Raw genomic sequence first — 20,399 nt, 5'->3', positions numbered from 1 at the left:
ACGTGAATTGAAGAAATGTTGAACTATTTGCAATGGAACTCATCCTACTTTTGCGAAGTCGATAACTTTTCCATGATGGCGAGTTTTCGCCTACCGGATGATTTTGGAACAATGGTTTATTGAAATTTTCCCTGTTCGCGTAACTGTAAGACTGCACCAAGGTCCAAATACCACCGTGACCAAAATGGCAATATACTTCATACACCGAGTTGTTAGAATCCAGTATTTTATACATGCCTGATTCCCGAAATGCTTCGGCATAAACGTGGCATGACCTGATTGGCTGGCTACAATTGTGTCCATGGTAACCGTCCGGGCAGGCGCAGATAAAACGTTTCCATGGCTTTTGGGTGGAATTGAACGGGTTGCATATTTCATTCTTAGGACACAGATCAGATTGCTGACAACAATTGTAACAACTGACGTCTGAACATTGGGCGACCAGTTCCTAAATAGATTAAAAATAAGGTCATTAGCATACGACTCCCTTCGTGAAAACAATGAAGGCGCGTATATATCCGTCTCAGGGCACTTTGGGACGCGCGAGAAAGACATAAAATTAAGATCTAGTGAAAGGCAAAACCTTCATTTGCTAAAGGCGCTTTATCATAAGTAAATGCGTGCAGAATTTGAAGAGGCTGGGTCTGTCTCGTGATCAATGGCCAGATGAGGCTTCTTTTGATTGGTTTGATATATTTGCGCAAACGTATATATTTACACCTGCAATCATCGTGAACGGAAATTGACGTCACTTCTTGCATAAAGAATGATCAGTTTAAATGATGATAAAAAGCAGTTTACTTTGACACAGAATAAATAAAAGCTTGACACACGAACTTTGACACACATTGACACACTAACTTTAACACAAATATATAAAAGTTCTTGCCCCTATTTGCAAATACCATTCAAATGCGTGTGACTTGATTCTTTCCAAACATATATGCATAAAAAGTCAGTATAAGGTAGTCAGCTTCTCGTCAGCAATCTCGTTCCCAGGCTACTTCGTACTTCGCTTATGTGTGAGCAAAGCGACTACCCTGGGAACGAGTTTGGTTGCTACGTTCCTTGATCTGCTTTTACACAGAAAAATACATTTATCGGTGTGTAGTAGCCAAGGATAAGTTTGCCAATATGCAAATTTTGTTCGTCGGTTTCAAAGCACTTCGGAATGACAATGTAGAATTCAGAACAATCGTAGTTCGTAATCGTTTTCGTTCTGCCCCTTCTAATTCCGTAATTGTCCAATTAAAGCGGGTACGCCGTCAGCAAGACGATGGTAAACGGGTCAGTGCGTGGATTTAGGATGGACTATATAGGATGTGAGCTAACTTCTCTTTAGATCATGAATGAAACCGTGGTTTAACCATAAACGCCTGTGTGGGAAGGTATATGTATTTCATATCGTTGTCCGGTTCAGTGGAAAGAAGCGCGCTGTTCTAATCCATAAAACAACTTTCCTCAAACAATCCATCATAATATTATTTTGCATGGGTCAAATTTTCAAGCTATTTAACAACTTTAACAGCAGAGAGTTTCAAGCCAAAACTTCGTGCAAATGCAACCATTTTTATGATAATCTTCGTAACTTACCGCTAGCTGATTTTTCGACTCCATCTGCCGCATCTCGTACGTAACATAGACGCAGCTGTCATTGCCGTACAGCAAAGAATTATTCTCTTGCTTGTGACTTGAACAGAGTTGGCATTTCAGATTATCACATATTTGGAACGACTGACAGCGGCAATTCTCAAGACAATGCTCAAGACAATCGGCTATGTTTCCATCTTCTATCTTGAACGTTGCAATAAGATATTTATCATCGAATGCTTTGTTTTTCTCGGCTTCTATAACGAATTGAGTTTGACCGTTGATCACTGATGCGTTGATGCAAGACACCGTTGCCACGATGATGACAAGCAGAGTAATAAGACTAAGTTGATCAAATGAAATAGAATATTATATTGGTGGTAGTTTAACAAAATTTAACATAGAATACAAGTTATATGCATGGGATGCCGCCGGGAAGGATGTGAGGGCAAAGGAGGAATGTTTGCCAAACATCGTCAGTTAAACTGATGAACTCTATTGGTGTCTGGAGTTTCTCACCAGACATTTGTGAACAGTTTAAAACAGACCTTTAAAACAGTTTCGAGAATTTTACTATATATAAAGCATCTAATTATATAAATTATAGTCGAATCGTCATATGCAGGCATGTAAATTTCATGAAAGGCACACAATTGGAAAATATTAGTTTGGAAACCACAGCGTTTTATCTGGTTAAGTCATAGACATAGTGCATGGTTTTAAATTTTTTTACAAACAATTTCATTTTATTAACAGGTCCGTCAAGCCAGGTTAGAAAACTGCACTTTGATCTGCAAAAAAACACTAGATGACGCATCTTTTATGTAGAGTGACATCACTGTAGTTGTTCGTGATTTCTAATTATTATTATTGGGAAAGGCGGGAAAACGCACAATGATCGATAGTACAAATTAGTCGCCATTTCTTTTTCGCTTTGCCTGTAAATCACTAATGAATCACACCATTATCTTGTCTCATTATATGTCTTCCCCAAGAAGCGTTTTGACGTTTTGGATGTTTTTGGTGTGAAAGGCTCTATATCTCTAGCTGTACCGCCATGCATAGTTAGTGAAGAATTTAGGTGGAATGAAATTGTGCCTTTACTATAATTTTTTTACTTCAACAATATTGCTTATTCAATTCAAAAGATGTGATCCATTGGTTTTCAGATGAGTCAAAGGGAACAAATGAAATGAACAATAAAAAGAGTAATCCATCTAATTAACCATGCACTAACCACTTTTGATAGGGCTTTATGTGTCTTGTCAAAACATTTTCAACGTTTGCCGCCCGGCAGTATCTTCAGGATAAACAAGTTCGTTTACCCAAGAATTAAGTACATTTCTCATCTTCCTCCGAGGAGGGGTTTTTCCATCAATATATTCATTTTGGTCCGCAACAAAATTTTCGTTACGCTATAAACTGCCTCCCGGCGACAACCATGCACTTTTATTACTTTTATTAGCTACAAGAACTACTGCACACGCAAGAAGGTGAATGCTCTACAATTCTCCACTGCGTTACCTACCGTAACCTATTTGTTGATGTCTTCTTTAAAAGAATTTGGGCCATTCGCATTGCCTTCAAAATAACTCGATATAATATTATTTTGTAATACGCGCGGTTAGCCGTGCTTCGTAGAGACTAAACGTCGTATACTTAAATTGTTATCCATATGTCCCCACTATCATCGTTTTCAATTTTCAAATTATATATCTGAAACCTAATTTAATTAGGTTTAATTGCCTAGTCGGGTAAAAAAATCGTATTGACAGTAGAATGCCATTCAGTATTTCATATTGTTCCAAAGTACACCGACGAAATTATGCATCCTGTAAAACCATCCGCTTCGCTGCACCAATGAAAGTAGAACATCCGCAATTAGTAATTTATGGACATGGAGAATATAAATTGCATGTTGCCAATTCAAATTATGCCGATCAATTATAAAGCCAATTGGTTTAATTAATCAAAAGTGATTGCCCGATTTAATTATGCATGCTCCTAAATTCATACGTGGCATGTTTCTCCTTGGCCTTTCCATCAATTCACGTTGAGAAATTGAAAAATCCAGATTCAAGTAATTTATAACTATAGACACACGCTCAACTCTTACGAGACGCAAGCAAATATTAAAACAATATTGAAATCTAAGCACACCGCGGTAATCAATAATCCAAACATTTTATTAATTAAAAATTCAATCGAGAGCTGTGAAAGTATAATGATCGGCTGATGAAAATATAAATTTTAATGCCGGTTTATAATGGCCTTTACTTTGAAGAAAAGTAGATATTATACAAATAATGAATGTTTATGAGTGCATGGTAAAAATATTTTTACGAGGTGAAAGATGGAATGTTGATGGATGGTATTTACTGAAAGTATAAGAGTGCAATGGAACAAAATGTATAGTACAATTGCACTCTGGAAAGTGCAATGGAACGCTTTCCATTGCACTCTTGGGAAATGGGACTTTCTATTCAATATCACGTAAACGCCCTAAATTTAATGGGGTATTATATAATAAGGTATCTTATCTCATTATTTGTATTATTTATCTCATTATTCCAACGGTCCGGCACAGATCGTTGAATCCCTGCATGCGCGCATTAAAAACTCTAATTTGGGTTGGCACCGTTCATACAGATTACAGATCACATGATAGGGTGGTATTCTACTAGTTGCGGAACTCGTCGCTCAAACGAATTTTTTCACTTGTGTCTTGTGAATCCGCTTCGATCGACTTCTAAAACTGAAATAAAATGAGAAAAAAAAATCCTTTCGATCAAAAAATCCCGCGAAGTGGAAAACCAGATCCTGAATTATCAAAACTGAATGATCATTTCTTTCATTTCATATGACTTCGGCACTTGAAAATTTATGCTAATATATATATAAACCAATATTTCTATGCGGAAATACCCTTTTCGGAAGTCGCCCTTTATACTTTTCGTATAGAAGAACGGGTACAAAGGCGCATTATAACTCAGTTTTGTCGAGGCACCTCCGGCTGCAACTATTTAACAGTTATTCTGCGAACTCGAGTCGTATATGAGCTGATAGCCGATACGACGGCGTGCGTTATTATATACACAAACTTTGTCGCCCCTCTTCGGTGCATTTTGGTGTGCTATTATCAACTAAAGCTTGGATTTCTATTTCACTCAACTCCCCAAATCTTTCAGCCATTTGTTTACTTTCTCTATACTAGACAGATATGAGTTAATATCTGTCTAGTAGCCAACCAATGAAATTGCAGCATACTTCATATCTGGCGCTTGTGTATATAATAATTACTGACAAATGAAGCCTCTTTGTCCAGGATTTTTTATAAGAAATATTTAGAACTGCACATTTTGTCTATATATCATGGAAAGTTATTATTAACATATAAACAATTAACAAAAACATATATACTAATATAGCCAGTTATTGACAAATTAAATTTGTTATTTTATATAATTAGTTAATGATGATAAAACCTAGTACATAAAACTATACGATACTGACTGAGTGCACTCAATCACGATACCAGCAACAGCTACAATCGGACTCAACAACACTACTTGACATGGACAGATACACATCGAAGGTGAAAGCAAAGGTGTTACGACTAAAACAAACGGCTCTCCTCGGTGGATGGGTTAAAGCTCTAAACCAGCAAGTATCGCAGGAAAAAGATGGCACCCGGCGTGTCTTTAAAAGGAGTTGAATTAGACTGTGGAAATGCAAGGCATCGTCGACACATTCAGCATCTTTACGTCACTGACACAAGGGACATTGATGCAATTAAGAATGAGATCATCGAGTCTCTAAAAGAATTTTTGACGCAAAGGTTTTTGAACGAAGAAGATGAGGCATTTGTAAATTTGCAGCAGTCAGCCAATTTGAAAGAGGTTCACAATAAGCATTTCTTTGAAGACCTAGATTTAATGGAACTTGGTATGAAATTTGATGATGTTATTAGTATGGAAGATATAGGAGATTTTAGAAAACTATCACTTAGAGAACGATTCCAAAGGTTTGTCCTGTCCGACAAGCTGCCTAACTTGAAAATTGCATTTGCAAGGATCCTTGCAGCTAAGCCACATATAGCGCTGATGTAAAACGCCTGATCAGCTGCAGTGTGGCACTGAATTCTTCTGGTCGTTCTCAAATGCTTTCTGAAACCGAAAATTACCTCAATTTGTATGTGCATTATAACATGCCACAGTTGGATCAGTGGGATCCTAAGCCAGCTGTGATGAATTGAATGAATGGAAGAGCACGCGCATGCGAGATCGTCCAAAAGGAAAACAACAGCAGTATTTCAAGGGAATATTTTTGGAAGCTTCAAAAACCAAAGAGAATTTGGCAGATTGTCAAGAAGAAGAACCAGCAAAGAAAAAAAAGAAAACATTTTCGTAATTGTTATGATTTACTATAAGAACTGAAATATTCTGGTATACTGCTTTTGTTATACCGGCGGTTATTGCGGTGTGTAATCCATATATATTTTAGATACTGAAAGTTCGCGAATATTTTTTTTCAAATGCACAATTTTTATTTTAGAATTGCACAAATTGCTTTAGAACTGCACATTTTGTGTAGAACTGCACGTTAATTTATCGCTCTATTTCATGGACATTATCGGCACATGTATATTTCGTATCTTTCATATCCGCAAGCGATTCTGGCAAATTCCCTCTGCTTGCTTGTGATTCGCTTCCGTGAACATGATGAGACAAAATGTCGATCAATATAGGAAAGATTTTGCACCAAAGATAACGATTAACACGGAGAGTTTAGAATAATTTATTCACCTCATTTCACCAAAACTATAAACACTGACTGAGAAGCTCAGTTTGAAATAAGTTAGCATCAGACGAAGCAAACTCGAAGAAACCTTGCAGTATACAAAGACAGCAGTTCACAACCGATAAAATAAATTATGAATAACGCTACACACGCTCTGGTCGAATTTTGTTCATTTGGTGGCACCAGTAATTTTCATGTTATACATTTTTCATCTGAAGGCTACGTATTAAACCAAATTATTTCTTGTGTGGCAAATTGCGTTGTGATGATTCCCACAATACTATTGAATGGTATTTCAATCCTCACTATCTTCAAGACCTCTTACCTAAGATTGAAAGCTTGTTACCTGCTAATCCTAATTCAGTCAACAGCTGATTTGGCTGTGGGGGTAGTCTCTCTACCACTTTCCACTATCCTGCGAGTCAATGAACTAAGAGGAACTGCAAACTGCTTCGTGAATATCGTTTTCAACACTCCTACTGATATTCAACCAACTCTCAATAGCAGCGCTGTCTGTTCTTACTTTCGAAAGGTATATGGGCACAGTACATCCATTCACTCATCGTGTACATATAACAAGGAGGAAAATCTTGAAATACGTCTGTTTTGTTAGCTTGCCTGTCCTAATTCTGCCGTTCATCAGGGTAGCGTCGGAGACGTTTTACCTAATAATTGCTACGGCGTATTCTTTAACAGCCCTTGTGTTTAATACTCTTACTTATACAAGGATATTTTTCGAAGTCAGGAAAATTAATCATGTAAGCGACGACTTGCGATCAGCAGCAGAAGTCCATGACTTGTCTAGAATGAATGTGAAAAGAAGATTTTCACCACAACTGCAATTATTGAAGTCATGTGCGCTGGTGGTTCTTGTCTCGTATATTAGTTATATTCCTTACCCCGTATGTTACATGTACTACACCCAAGTTATAGACGACCCGGTTTTGTTACGAGTCTCGACGACATGGTGTATTACCATTGGAGCATTGAATGCAAGCCTTAATTCCATAATATTCTTCTGGAAACGACCTTTACTGAGAATTGAAGCATACAAAATTTTGAGAAAAGAATTTTTGCATTAAAATCCCTGTTATCCTACTATATTATCATTAAGTTGATACAGTATTTCTATATGACTTATATCTCGATCGACTTATATCTAATATATGACTAATATGAGAAACAAAATACGTTGTTCCCCAGTGAAGATACATAAATTCATAATCACAAACTAAAATGTCGATTGTTGCATTTTTATTTTGAAACTAGTGCAAGCTGCCAAGCTAAAACATAATTATATCATATTATTTAATATATATATTAAAACTTTGCATGGACGTGTTCTATAACGTATATTGTGTATCCCATACGGCCATGCGTCAGGAATGCCTGCTGGGTAGTAACAACACAAAAAAGTTACAAAAAAAATACAAAACGCATGCCAAGTTGCCAACAGACCGCTTTATTCGCCAAAATTCAGTTTAACAGTGCGAAACAGCAGGGCGAAAAAAGTAAAGTTAAATTAAAAGTTAAATTAAGTAAAAAGATGGTCAAACTTTGCAAGGTCGTAATCAGTGGTCGTATTAATAATGTGAATTATATGAAGTACTTGCACTTCAGCAATAAATAAATATTTACGGTGACACATGCACGTGGTGATGGCGAATGATGCTTCTAAACAGAAACAAAAACATCGAAAATTCTCGCAAAAGAATAAGATACAAATAAAAGAGGCAAAACCTGTGACACAACCTAGATTACCAAAAACTGCCAGTGAAGTATCCTCGAATTGGAAAGCTTTAGCAGTGGTTTGTATTATATTTGATCATTGTGATTGTTAATTGTTTTGATCGCGGGCTTGTTGCCTGTGGTGTGTGGTGAGTTATGTTGAATACATTCTAGGGGCAAAACTTAAACTTGAGCAGATTTATTTATGTCCAACATGAGTTATTCTCTCTCCTCTTTGTGATTGCAGAATGAGCTTATACCAAGTTAGAAGGGGGGTGCAGCGATAGGATGCAGTGATAAATAGGAGTGTGGCACTCTCCTCCACAGCAGCTTTTGTGTGAGCATTGAAAGAATAGCAGGCAGAAATACCAGAGTCGGCAGTCTTTTACCTGTGCCTGTCAACTCCTGCTGTCTACTTATTTTAATGCTTACACAAAAGCCGCTGTGGACGAGAGTGGGAGTGATTAAACATTACACTGATATTATATAAAACAGAGTGGGCATATTGTAAGCAATTTTGACTCTGAGAAAAGAAAGATCACCCCAGAAAATACACTTTAGATCCAAAACTGGCACACTTCCTTCTTGCATAAAAAAGGGGGAAACTGCCTCCAGTGCCCACTGTGTGACCACTTTTCAATATCACCCTCCAGGTTTTTTGACCCTATAAACTTCCTATTTCTATCATAGTTTACTGCATGGTTTTTTTCACATCCAATATTTTGCAAAAAAATATCTAAAATATTATCCTTGCCTTATTAAGCCCACCAGATGAAATAGTATATGAAGTAGGTAATGTCTCAATTGCAAACTGGGTTTTCTTGCTCTGCCTCAGACACTTCAAGCCAACAAAAAACAGCAGAAAGTCCCCAAGAGGAAAAGAATACCATTTCACAAATCTAAGGGATTTGTAGGCAGCAAGTCTGGAAAGAAAAACATATTTAAGAATCAGTAAGTCAATTTAACAGTACAGGGTACACTATAACCTGTAGCTTTGTAAGATTATATCTTACAAAGACTGTGGAGGATAAAACCCATTCGCTTTATTTTGCAGTGGCAAAGTAATTTGAAACTACATAACATTATTAATTGACAGGAAAGAGTAAGCTGCCAACAGTTATGCAAGTTCTAAAAACTACGAACTAAAACTTCTAGGACTCTGAGTTATACCCTAGTTTAATTATATTCTCTTCAATATTCATAATTACCACAGGAGTGATAAAACAGATAAGAATGATATTTGGTTCGACGATGTTGATCCAGAAGACATTGAAAAAGTCACAGGATCAGAGCCAAAACGAAGAAAAATTTCGGTAGATGATGATACGCATGCATGTGCTCATAGTGATGTCCAACCGAATGAAGTGACAGAAAAGAAACCAAATCCCAGGTACTTCATTTCATCTCCACGATGCAAACTTTTTTGAAAGAAATGTTGTAGCCGAAGCTTTGCTTTTCTAGGGTCACAAAGCATGTTGCGATGGATTGTGAATTCGTTGGAGTTGGAAAAGCAGGATTGGAACATATGTTAGGCAGGGTATCCATAGTTAATATTGACGGTGATGTTCTGTATGACAAGTATGTCGCCGCCCGTGAAAGAGTTGTGGATTACAGATCGGATGTCAGTGGAATTAGACCTTTTCATTTAAGAAATGGTTAGCTATAATTGTTCTTTGTTCAACAGATATGAATTTCAAAGCTAATGGAATTATAATGAAAGGAATATTGTTCCTCCATTTTTTTAACAGCTCCAAATTTTGTTGATGTTCAGAACGATGTCGCTGCGTTGATTAAAGATAAAATTCTGATTGGTCATTCAATTTCTACTGATCTGAAGGTAGCGTGCGAGATTTGTTTCATCTGACTTGCGTCTGCATCTCTTGAATGGCCTAAATTTTGCCAAAAACAATATTTCAATAGACGCGTATGACCACTCTCTGTTTAATTTGCCTTATGACAACTGTTATCAGGTGTTACTACTTGATCATCCAAGAAAGCGGATTCGCGATACAGCCAAATACAAACCGTTTCAAGAGAAATTAAAGGTAATAAACAGACTCGTGAAATACGTTCAACAATTATATAAGAAAATTTCTCGCTGTTTCGACTACATGTGGCATTAAAACCCGGCCAAAAGTTATCATTATCCAGATGACTAACATTTCATTTCAACGAAACATCAAGCCTGTTTGCCATTTCCTGCTGGAAACATGTTCCAGTATACATTAAATATAAGTATTCTAGTATTTACCGCAATTGCCAGGGACTATTGTGTACAACAATAGACAATCCAGAAGGCATGTCTTATGGTACAACTTAAATAAGTCTTTATTTAGCTTAATTTATTTTACCATTTTTACATATGAAGACGAAGCATCCATCTTTGAAACGACTTGCAAAGGAGATCTTGTATATTTCAATACAAGATGGTGAACACTCCTCGGTAAGCAGTTCTGATCAGTTCAGATTTTTAGTACGTTTTTGGGCGAAAACTTGTGACTTTTTTGCCCGACATTTTAAGGCAACATTTGAAGTTTAACTTCCTGCATCATTGCTTGACTGACCAGCTTTGTTGGTGTACATTATTTATGTTAATTTACAGAATAAGATTTTCGTTTTTTATGTTGCCTTTCACTGAAGTCTACGTTTCTTAAATCTTACTTAAGGTGGAAGATGCGCGTGCTGCTATGAAATTGTATAATACTCATCGCAAGGAGTGGGAGAAGAGTATAAAGGATAAATTTAAGAAAAATAGAACGAAACCTGGCCAAGGCAGTTGATATTCGGCTAGCTAGCTTTGGATGAATAGAAAGTACATATATACGCTCTATAAAAAAGCATGAATAAGTTATTGTGTCAGCAGGCATGCAATATGCGCTTCCGTGAAGTAGCGGTGTGTTAGTCTTTTGACTTTTTTAAAGTAATAATTTTGTATGGAATACTGGGTTGCCAGGTTAGCCTAAACGATGAAAGTAGATAATATATGTAAAGTGTCTCAGGGGCTTTATTTGAATCATTTCAGCCAGATAAATTGCAGTTGATAATCACTGCCCACAAGAAAGTTCAATACTTGGGTAATTCCATTTCAAAATTCTTACATGACGTGTCAAAAAATATCAATATGGCCGACAATTTAGCTTGAGATCTTGGAATGATGAATAAAATCCATCCACTTTTATATTTTAAAAACTCTGCTCTTGCTGGTGAGTCTATAAATAGAAATTCACGTTATCATGGTATTATCGTTATCACGAAATTGCCAAAACTCCATTAGTAGATTCCACCATTCGCTATAATACTATTAAGATCACTGACAGACAGTAAGAATGCTACAAGTGAAAATGTCCATAGAGATATTTATGAATAACGTTATTATTTATATCAATTAGGATAAAAAGAAGGTTATATGTTGCTGTTTATCCCATATGTAGCCATGGCCAACTAATTGGTAAAATTTGTGGGAGGCTGAGCAGACAGCAAGAATGATATTGAATGGACGACTTGCGCTTTAGACTAATTTCTTACCACGGCAATAAAAGGAACATTTTCTGAAAGAGCTTACTAAAATTAGTGAAACTGCCAAGTTTGGCTGCGAATTGTTGTAAATTACGGAAAATATAGCCATGCGATGTTGACGAATTTTGTATACTTTTGTATTACGGGCAAAAGTGTGTAACTAATTTAGTTACACATTTCCGCACGTAATACAAAAGTATACAAAATTTGCCAACTTCGCATGGCTATATTTTCCATATTTTACAAAATTTCGTAGCCAAACTTTGCATTTGCACTAATTTAAGTAAGATCTTTCTGGCTGTGATTATTTATTTTCTTCTAGTTACTTCGATCAAAAATTAGTCTAAGGCGCAAGTCGTCCATTGAGTGCCTCTCCAATTCTACACTTTTAAATAGTTCCAGGACCAGAGTTTCCAGATTACTGAAAAAAGAACGACAAAGATTATGATATTAATCTTTGGCTAATTTATTCAGTAATCTAGCAACCCAGTCCAGGACTTCTCCTTTTCTATGGCATTTCTATATGACACCAAACAGTTGTGTTTACATTAGAAAATTGCAATCTATTATAGAACTTTAAATCTGTTCTTTGATCTGTTTTTTAAACAACTCTTCATGATTTATGAAATTCCAACTACTGGTTGTTGTAATACTTCCCATAACATTTTCATTTCCAACACTAGGTTTAGCTGGCATTGTTACTGGAACAGTCATACATTCAATTTATAAATATCCTGAAACAGGGAAGAAGGTGCTGGCTGCCTCTGCATTATCAGGTCAAAAATCAACTAACTTATGTACTACAGAATAATTTCCAATGATGACTAACTTTTATAAGAGAAGAGCACATATATTTTCCTACAATTACAATTTACAAGTGACATCCACCATGCAAATTGTAATGTAATTATACCTCTTTAGTTTTCAAACCCAAAGCATTGAATTGTATCCAGAACATGCCACAAACCCAATCTGCATTCAAGTACCTGCAACCTGTTATAGTACTATCCTGAACTTTCTACAGTGTACTGAATGGTCCCTGAATTACTCCTTTTCATTAACAAACAAAATGGATTTCTGAGTAAAAAAATAGCTTAAATATTAAATTAAGCAACCTGAACTAACGTATTTAAAATTATTTTTGTTCCAGGCATTGCTGGATCTGGTATAGGTTATACCTTTGGTGTTATAAAAAAGAAAAATGTCTACATTTATAGTTTATCAACTGGCCTAAACTTCTTCATAGTACCACTTGTATTCTTTGGTAAAGTTTGTTCTTGATGTTTTGTTTTTTAATGTTTTCAATCAATTTTTGCTACAGTAAATCTTTTCCATTTTTTACAGGTATTCGCCAAGTTGTGAAAACTGGCGATGCTACACCAAATTTCCTACAAAACGAGAGAACAACATTTGCTATGAGCAATTCTTACACATTTTCCATGACCAGTGGTTCAATAACAGGCTGTCTAACATCATTATACTCAATGAGTAAGGCTGCAAGTTTCTATGTGTCTTTAACATGAAATATTGCTGCATGTTTTGCACAGTTCTAGTCTTGTACGATTCGCGACCTCTCTTGGTCCGTTACAATATATTCCAGGCTAACAAGACTTTATAATCCTGGCATTTGCCTGATTTTTTTTTACCTCAGAAAGAAGTCTAAAATCAGCTGCACTGTTTACAATGACTGGATGTGCACTTGGAGTTTCTGGTATGGTTTGTTCCCCTGTTTGCGTTAGCTTTCCTCGCATCTTTTGTTCCACATATAAAAATATATTCAGCATCACGAGTGCTGTTTCTGGCACATTCGCAAATTTCAATAGCATTGCCAATTGATGCGAAATTCGGGCATATTTCAAACATACTTCTCGTGTGCTGAACGCTCTTGAAACGTTAGATATTTAGGTACACGCACGTAAATGGTCAGTGTCAAATATTTACCGCTGTCAAAACTTGTAAAACAGAAATATTGAACAGAAAATCGACCCTAACATCGAACGGACGGGGGCTTCTCTTTTAGCATGATAACGAACAGGCGTGAATATTTTAGGGCAGTTCATATATAACGTGGTAAATAGATGGAGAATTCAAAAAGCTATGAAGATGCATTACCCAGAACTATTTGAAACCGAGAAAGTAAGTTGCACCAACTTGCACGATCATTATACTGTAATATGTAATATTTTATTAGTAAGTTTATCGGTAGCCATTAGCCCATTAGCTTATTCAAACCTGGGGTTTTTTGGCGACGTGATTTTGCAACGACAAGCTTATGCCAGCTGCGTGATTTTCACTACAAGCTCTGTCAAGAACTATTTTTTTTCTTCCTAAAGGACGTGACGTGGGTCGAATGGCTGGATAAGCTTGTGTCGCGTAAGAGAAAACTTGGACGAATGGACGATAAAATTGAGGAATTGAAAATAGAATTTGAACTGTTAGAAAGGGAGGAACGGGAGTTGTTAGAGAAGCAGCAATCATGACAGGATGGGTTTTTCCGTCTTCGGATATCGGGGGATTTTAGACGGAAAAGTTTAAGTACACGAAAAGTTGGCATTCGATTGGATGTCGGCCTTGCATACGATCGTTTGTCCTTTTTGAAAAGCTGAAATAACTAATGGAATCTACAATTACCCATTTGGTGGTCGTCATGTCCTGTAATTTATGTCCTGTAGTTTATCCATTTTCTGCTATCAATCAACATTTGAAAAAAGAGCGATTTTCTCATAAACGACAACAATAAACCACTGACCTATGTATACTAATGACCTCAAGGGCGCGCAGTAATGGTAGCATCTGATTGGGTCCTCGCCGGGGTTAGTCATATCTGAACCTTGCTAGTGTCTTCTCACTGCAGGAGCTTTATACAATATGTAATTTATTAGAGAAAATATATTTCTATTAAACAATATTAAACTACTTTTTTTTACATCCAACGTTAATTTTTGCTACTGGAGAAAAAATATCTCCACGCTAGCTAACACACCCTGTTTCTATCGTCGCAAAACATTAATGCTGTTGTGCTGGTGAAGTTTGACCGAAATCAGAAGTAAGGCGATGGCCAAACAATAAACTTGTCGAAAATGTGCGATGAGTGTGCATCCAACCCGGTTGCAATAATGACGTTAGCGTTCCCATGGTGATTTGACTGCCGAGTAAGTACGTGTACCAGAATGGGGTCGGTCCTCGGTATCGGGTGATTTATCATTGGCCAGCACATCACCATCAATTCTAGAGGGTACTATAGCTGGAAACGAGTAAAAAAAATTGGCTCGATAAATCGAGTCATCCGACCTACTTCCAAGTCAATTTCATATGCAACCGCAAACCATTACCCTCGTTTACATTCTGCATCTTACGATCATATGACTGTCTTCGTACCATCGAAGCATTGTCTGCGCGAGAAGTTGATGTCTAGAGAAAATCAAATGCTCAAAAGTTAGCAGTACCGTATATTCGCTTTTAATTCGCTTTTTTTTGCCAGCTATATTTTCGGTACCTGTCTGATTATACGATTTTTCACCAACGATTGTTTAGAGGAACGGGTGCATCCTTGGGCTACATAAGTGTAGAAAAAGAACCGAGTCCACTCACTTATTTTAACAAATAGAAAGAAAATACTCTGAATGCATGGTTACTTTGCCAGCAGCTAGGGCATCGTTTTCCTTCCTACATTAACACAGCCGAACATAAAGAGCAGCTAAAAGCGCTTGCTTCATTCCAGAGTTATTGTTTCTGAATCCGTTGTGAATACTCCAACCTCGAATTCAGTTGTTTTATTAGAGAATGTAACGTTGCACTCAGCTATTAGATAGAGATCAGTTAGGACAAGCGATTACGGCAACTGATCTTGGAACAGTATGGACTGTTTTTACCTGCGAAGTGCGCCCATACTTTATCGGAAGCAGAACCAAAATCGGCCGGAGACCTTAAAGAAAATCACCAATGCAAGAGCTTAGTTATTGCTGAAATTGCCGTTTAAAAATTACACTACACTCGATTTATTGGCACAGCACGACTAAAATGGATACCCGTGCCCATTTTATCCGTGCCCGGCCTTTGTTTTGGTAGCCTGAGCACAAATAAAATTAGGCAAGGCCACGGGTACTATAGAGCACACACCTTCCTTCAGAGTCTTTAACGTTTGGATCTGCTCCGTTCTCTAGTAGGTACATAACTATCTGCAAAACCAGTGCATGTTCGATTTTCTTAGACAAATTGGAGATTAAGTGGTCCGTTGTGTCTCGAATGTCAAAATTGTGAATGTATTTTTCTATTATTTACTCCTGTTCATTGACTCCATTCCTTTCGTCAGTTAGTTGTTTTATTAAAACTCTACCCCAGGTAACTGAATTATAGAGGTGATATGTTGCTAAAATTAATCATTCTCAACAATGCGGTGTCCCCAGTCTCTACTGTTCCATGTAGACTTCGCACAGTCTGTTCAGACTTCAGACTATGACCCAGCGCGTCTGTGACGCAGGGTATGTCCCATGACTCCCATGGTATATTGGTATTCACCCCAACATTCGAGAATTGATTTTTAAACAAACCTTTCCATGCTCTTGGAAAGTTGCAGCATGCAATGGCGTCCACATACTACCAGGATTTTGTATATTCACGTTCGCTCCGCCTTCCACTAAACTCTTAACAACATCATAGAATCCCCAGAACGAAGCTAGTCAATAAATATGACAGCAGTAAGTAATTAAAGCTCTGTTACACGGTGCAATTTCTCATTTCACCTTGTCCCGCAATACCAGGAGTTGCAAAAGGGAGAAGTCGGTTTTTATGCATTAATTATCCTAATGATCCAGTGATATGATCTCCCCCCTGTTGAATGTCTCCCCCATCTTTCCGTATGTCAGTTACGCCACAACAATGCAAGGCGCAGCTAAGGAGGACTAGGGACTAGTCTGTCCGTATGTAAGTGCGCAAAAAACCTGGGAACAAGGATGGATCTGTCTTAAATGCTGACCAAGCTAGGCAGGGTTTGAATTCTAGTTAATTTCTACACTAACCAATATATAACTGACTTTGCTTTTGTTCTGCTGCTGCACCAGTAATGTGGACATTCTCTGAGAGAAACTTTTCTACAAGCTAAATTTGAAAATATATTACTAATATAATTACCCAGTGACATATCGCATATGTTTGAGTAAAATATGCCTAAACAGATATTCCACGCCCAAATTTAAAAATTGTAATCATAATTATATGTCTATTACAATTTCTCAACTTGCAAAGGGTGATTGGGTGATTGTTGTCATCGTGAAGTTTTGTTCTTCATTTCTGAATTGGAGGTTTTGAATTAATTTTATTGTCATAACCATCTCATCTGGCTCATGCAGGTGTATAGAGGTTAGAATTTTTAAAATCTTTAAAAAGCATTATGATTAGCCAGTTAGCCTTGCTTGATTTTGGTTTGGAGTTTGGCCTGCAAGCCTACACAAGAGGTGGAAAATGACTCCAAAATATTGGCATAGCAAGACTTAATTGTCAGGGCTGTATGTAAATGTTGCTAGGAACCATTTTAGGTTTAATCATGAAACACACTACATCAACAGATCGAGTGAAATAGCTCAAATGACAGCAACAGAATTTATTGAACAAATAGTCATAAAGAACAACAGTGAAAAGTTACACAACGAATTTAATTATGCATATTATTATAATCATAATCATAATCATAATCAATGGCTCTTTTCTTAGCTTTAACAAACCTCATCGTCGCCTTGCTGTGCTAAGGTTGAAAATCTCGGGTTATCGACTTTGTGATTTTCTAAACTGCGCCGTAATAAATTACCAAAAACAAAAGGCTCACGTGCACTGCCATTTTTTCCGTCCATATTTTTTTGCGGGATTTTTAAAAAATTCAAGTTGTTGATGTCAATGATGTGTTGTCAATGGTGACATCGACATAGCTCCCCCAAGTATGTAAATTATGAATGCTTCTCTTCATAAGGCCTGATCATTTACACTCGGGGTCCAATAAATTATTCCCCGATAAACCATTGGTTTTACGGGCGTTAGGGTTTATATACATGTATGCAGTATATGCCAGATGAAGTCACAATTCCAAATATACCTAAGAGGCCCATCTTCGAATGTGCGCTACGCCACTTCGTGCGCAAGCTTAAGAGCCGTGGAAGGCCACTGCAAGGGCCACTGAAGGCAATGGCCGCGGAAACATTCAGTAGAAAGTGGGAGGAGGGCACTAATAAAAAAGGGCACTTTCTCATTATAGTAATAACATTTAACTATGCATGTATCGACATTTACCAAATACTACCATACGAATGTGAAGACAGTGACAGTGAAGTAGTTTTGTTTAACTAATTTTTTTAATATTTACAAATCTCTGTTGAAATAATGTCGATAATGTACTCCTGTTTCGTTTTTTTTCGGTTTGCAATAATTATAAGACACATTTAGTTACTTACTCTGCATGAAGAAGGGGCATTTTTGCCAAAAGAACAAACAACAGTATTGAGAATTCCCTAGAATAGGCCCTGCCAGACACTAAAAGTCGCTGAATATTTAGTATGTTTCTTAAGTTGTTTAAAAACAAATTAAATTATCTTACACAACGAAATCCTAGTTTTTCATCCTGAACACTACGTTTTGGTCACGAACTGATTAGAGAAATGAATCAATACAATACCAATACAGTAAGTTTTCCTAGGCCTTAGACAATTGCAGTGCGGGCAGAAACCTAATGTATATGCATTATAGATTGTATTCAATAGCTGTTAGTTTTCTGTGCGCGTGCCAAACCAAAGTTGTGTCGTAGAATTGTCATTCTGTAGACAACGATTAATTTTTCTCACACAAGGAAAAACTTCATTGTAACTGCCGTACCATGCTGAGAAGGACAAGGTACAATTAGGCAGTTTATGTAACGCATCTTCGGTGAAATGCACACTCAATGGCCAATTCTTATTCTGATTCAACTGAATTTTAAACTTTGCCAGATGATATTCTCCAATTTTACCACATCCGTTGTCAATAGTTAACTCGGATGAAAACCCATTGAACTCAATAATATCAAGGGCAATATCGCTAGCGTTTTCATCACTTTTTTTCATCACAAGACTTTCAAGCTGAATTTGGAGATAATCTGTTGTGTTTATATCACGACCATTCTTGTAGTCACACGTGAATTGAAGAAAGGTTGAACTTTTCTTAATGGAACTCATTCTGCTTTTGCGAAGTCGATAACTTTTCCACGATAGTGAGCTCTCCCCTACCGGAAAATTTTGCGACAAAGATTTACTGAAATTTTCCCATATTGCGTAACTGTAAGACTGCACCAGGGTCCAAACACCGTCTGGGCCAAAATGGCAATATACTTCATACACCAAGTTTTTAGAATCCAGTACTTTATACATGCCCGACTTCGGGAAACCGTTGGCATAACCTTGGCATGACCTGATAGGCCGGCTGCAATCGTCGCCATCGTAACCATCCGGGCATTCGCAGGTAAAACGTTTCCATGGCTTTTGGGAGGAGTTGAACGGGTTGCATATTTTGTTCTTAGGACACACACCAGATTGCTGGCAACAATTGTATCTCATGTAACAACTGATACCTGAGCACTGAGCGACTAAGTCCGATTCCTATATAAGAAGATGAATAAATAGGTAATTTTAACGTGGATTTAAATTCACGCAGTTTTTATAGCGGAATGGGCCCGCTATTATTATTCTTTTTGATTGAAAACTCTGGCAGTGAGCTGGCAGGTTTGTCATTTCGAAGTGTAAGGAGCTTTCAACATGATTTTTATCCAGATTATACCCAACATCTATTTTTGCACATTTTCGCAAAACGGGCAATTTTTTCTTATTGTTCCAGTTTTCAGTAAGTTATTGTTTTTGCAATATGATACTCATGTATACCAAAGAACAACCCTTAAAACCTGATATACTATAGAGGTTACGTTGCCCAACAACTGTTCACTGTACGCACCTGGATGCGTTCTCGAATTTCATATACAGCATACAGACAGCTATTATTGGCTTGAAGTAATGAAGTATTCTCCTCTTTGTTATACTTGCACATAGTTGACATTTTGTATTTTCACATATCTGAAACGACTGACACTGGCAGCTTGCAAGGCAATGCTCAAGACATTTAGCTATTACGTTTCCACTGTCAATCTTGAACGTTTCAACGAGATGTGATTCGTCGAATGCTTTGTTTTTCTCTGCTTTTATTGTGAAGTGTTGATGATCGTTGACCATTGATGCTTTGGTGTAAAACGATGCCAAAACGATGGCGGCTAAACTGTGAGTATATATCATGCTTTTCACCAAAATACATTTCATGTAACACAAGTTTGTCCTTCAAAAACGTAAGCCCTGAACATTATTAAGCGCGAGAAAAAGGGATGTTAGGTTTTGTGTAACTTCCTGTTTAATGAGGAATGATGGGGGGCACTTATGTTCCCTGTAGAGCATATTCGAATGTATTATACGTCATATCACTGACCCTCTCTTAGTTTAAATTATTAGATCTTAGAATACATCGAACTTTCGAAGAAAGCGTTGCGTACGGCCCTAGCTCTCTAAAGCTTATGGTAAAAACATCTCAACATTAGACAATTATCAAAGGTGGTTAGCTTTGGTTTGCTCAATTTGAGTACCGCGAATGACTGATGATTGACCTGAAAATACCATAGCTTTACACACTTCCATATTCGGAGTAAATGCAATCTACTACTCAGAGTCTTTTACCTCCGTGGAACGCAGAAAGTCAATTAATAAGGA

At 37.1% G+C, this 20,399-nt stretch overlaps 2 protein-coding genes across 3 annotated transcripts; one reads left to right on the top strand and one right to left on the bottom strand.

The window, feature by feature from the left end:
• Window positions 1–8,024: 8,024 nt before the first annotated feature.
• On the top strand, window positions 8,025–12,388 carry LOC114518984 (RNA exonuclease 4-like). Its single transcript, XM_028539039.1, has 9 exons — window positions 8,025–8,198; window positions 8,954–9,069; window positions 9,332–9,508; window positions 9,580–9,773; window positions 9,867–9,955; window positions 10,089–10,163; window positions 10,487–10,561; window positions 10,785–11,566; window positions 12,318–12,388. The coding sequence occupies exons 1-8, from the start codon at window positions 8,037–8,039 to the stop codon at window positions 10,896–10,898; spliced, it is 1,002 nt and encodes a 333-aa protein (XP_028394840.1). The 5' UTR covers window positions 8,025–8,036; the 3' UTR covers window positions 10,899–11,566; window positions 12,318–12,388.
• Window positions 12,389–14,567: 2,179 nt separating this feature from the next.
• On the bottom strand, window positions 14,568–17,485 carry LOC114518994 (ankyrin repeat domain-containing protein 50-like). Of its 2 annotated transcripts, none has more exons than XM_028539052.1 (8): window positions 17,355–17,485; window positions 16,653–16,731; window positions 16,185–16,309; window positions 15,754–15,812; window positions 15,507–15,559; window positions 15,131–15,189; window positions 14,967–15,045; window positions 14,568–14,878 (listed from the first exon to the last, which is right to left on the bottom strand). In XM_028539052.1, exons 1-8 carry the CDS (start codon window positions 17,478–17,480, stop codon window positions 14,757–14,759), a joined length of 702 nt encoding a protein of 233 aa, XP_028394853.1. In that variant the 5' UTR covers window positions 17,481–17,485; the 3' UTR covers window positions 14,568–14,756. The 2 variants fall into 2 exon arrangements, with proteins under 2 accessions (XP_028394853.1, XP_028394859.1); XM_028539058.1 differs by having other exon boundaries at window positions 16,668–16,731.
• Window positions 17,486–20,399: the final 2,914 nt, after the last annotated feature.

This window comes from Dendronephthya gigantea, unplaced genomic scaffold (assembly GCF_004324835.1).
Source record: "Dendronephthya gigantea isolate DGI-Jeju-01 unplaced genomic scaffold, DenGig_1.0 000000F, whole genome shotgun sequence".
Classification (NCBI taxonomy): Eukaryota; Metazoa; Cnidaria; class Anthozoa; order Malacalcyonacea; family Nephtheidae; genus Dendronephthya; species Dendronephthya gigantea.
Note: the sequence above shows the minus strand (reverse complement) of the source record. Positions and strands in the feature narration are given on the sequence as shown.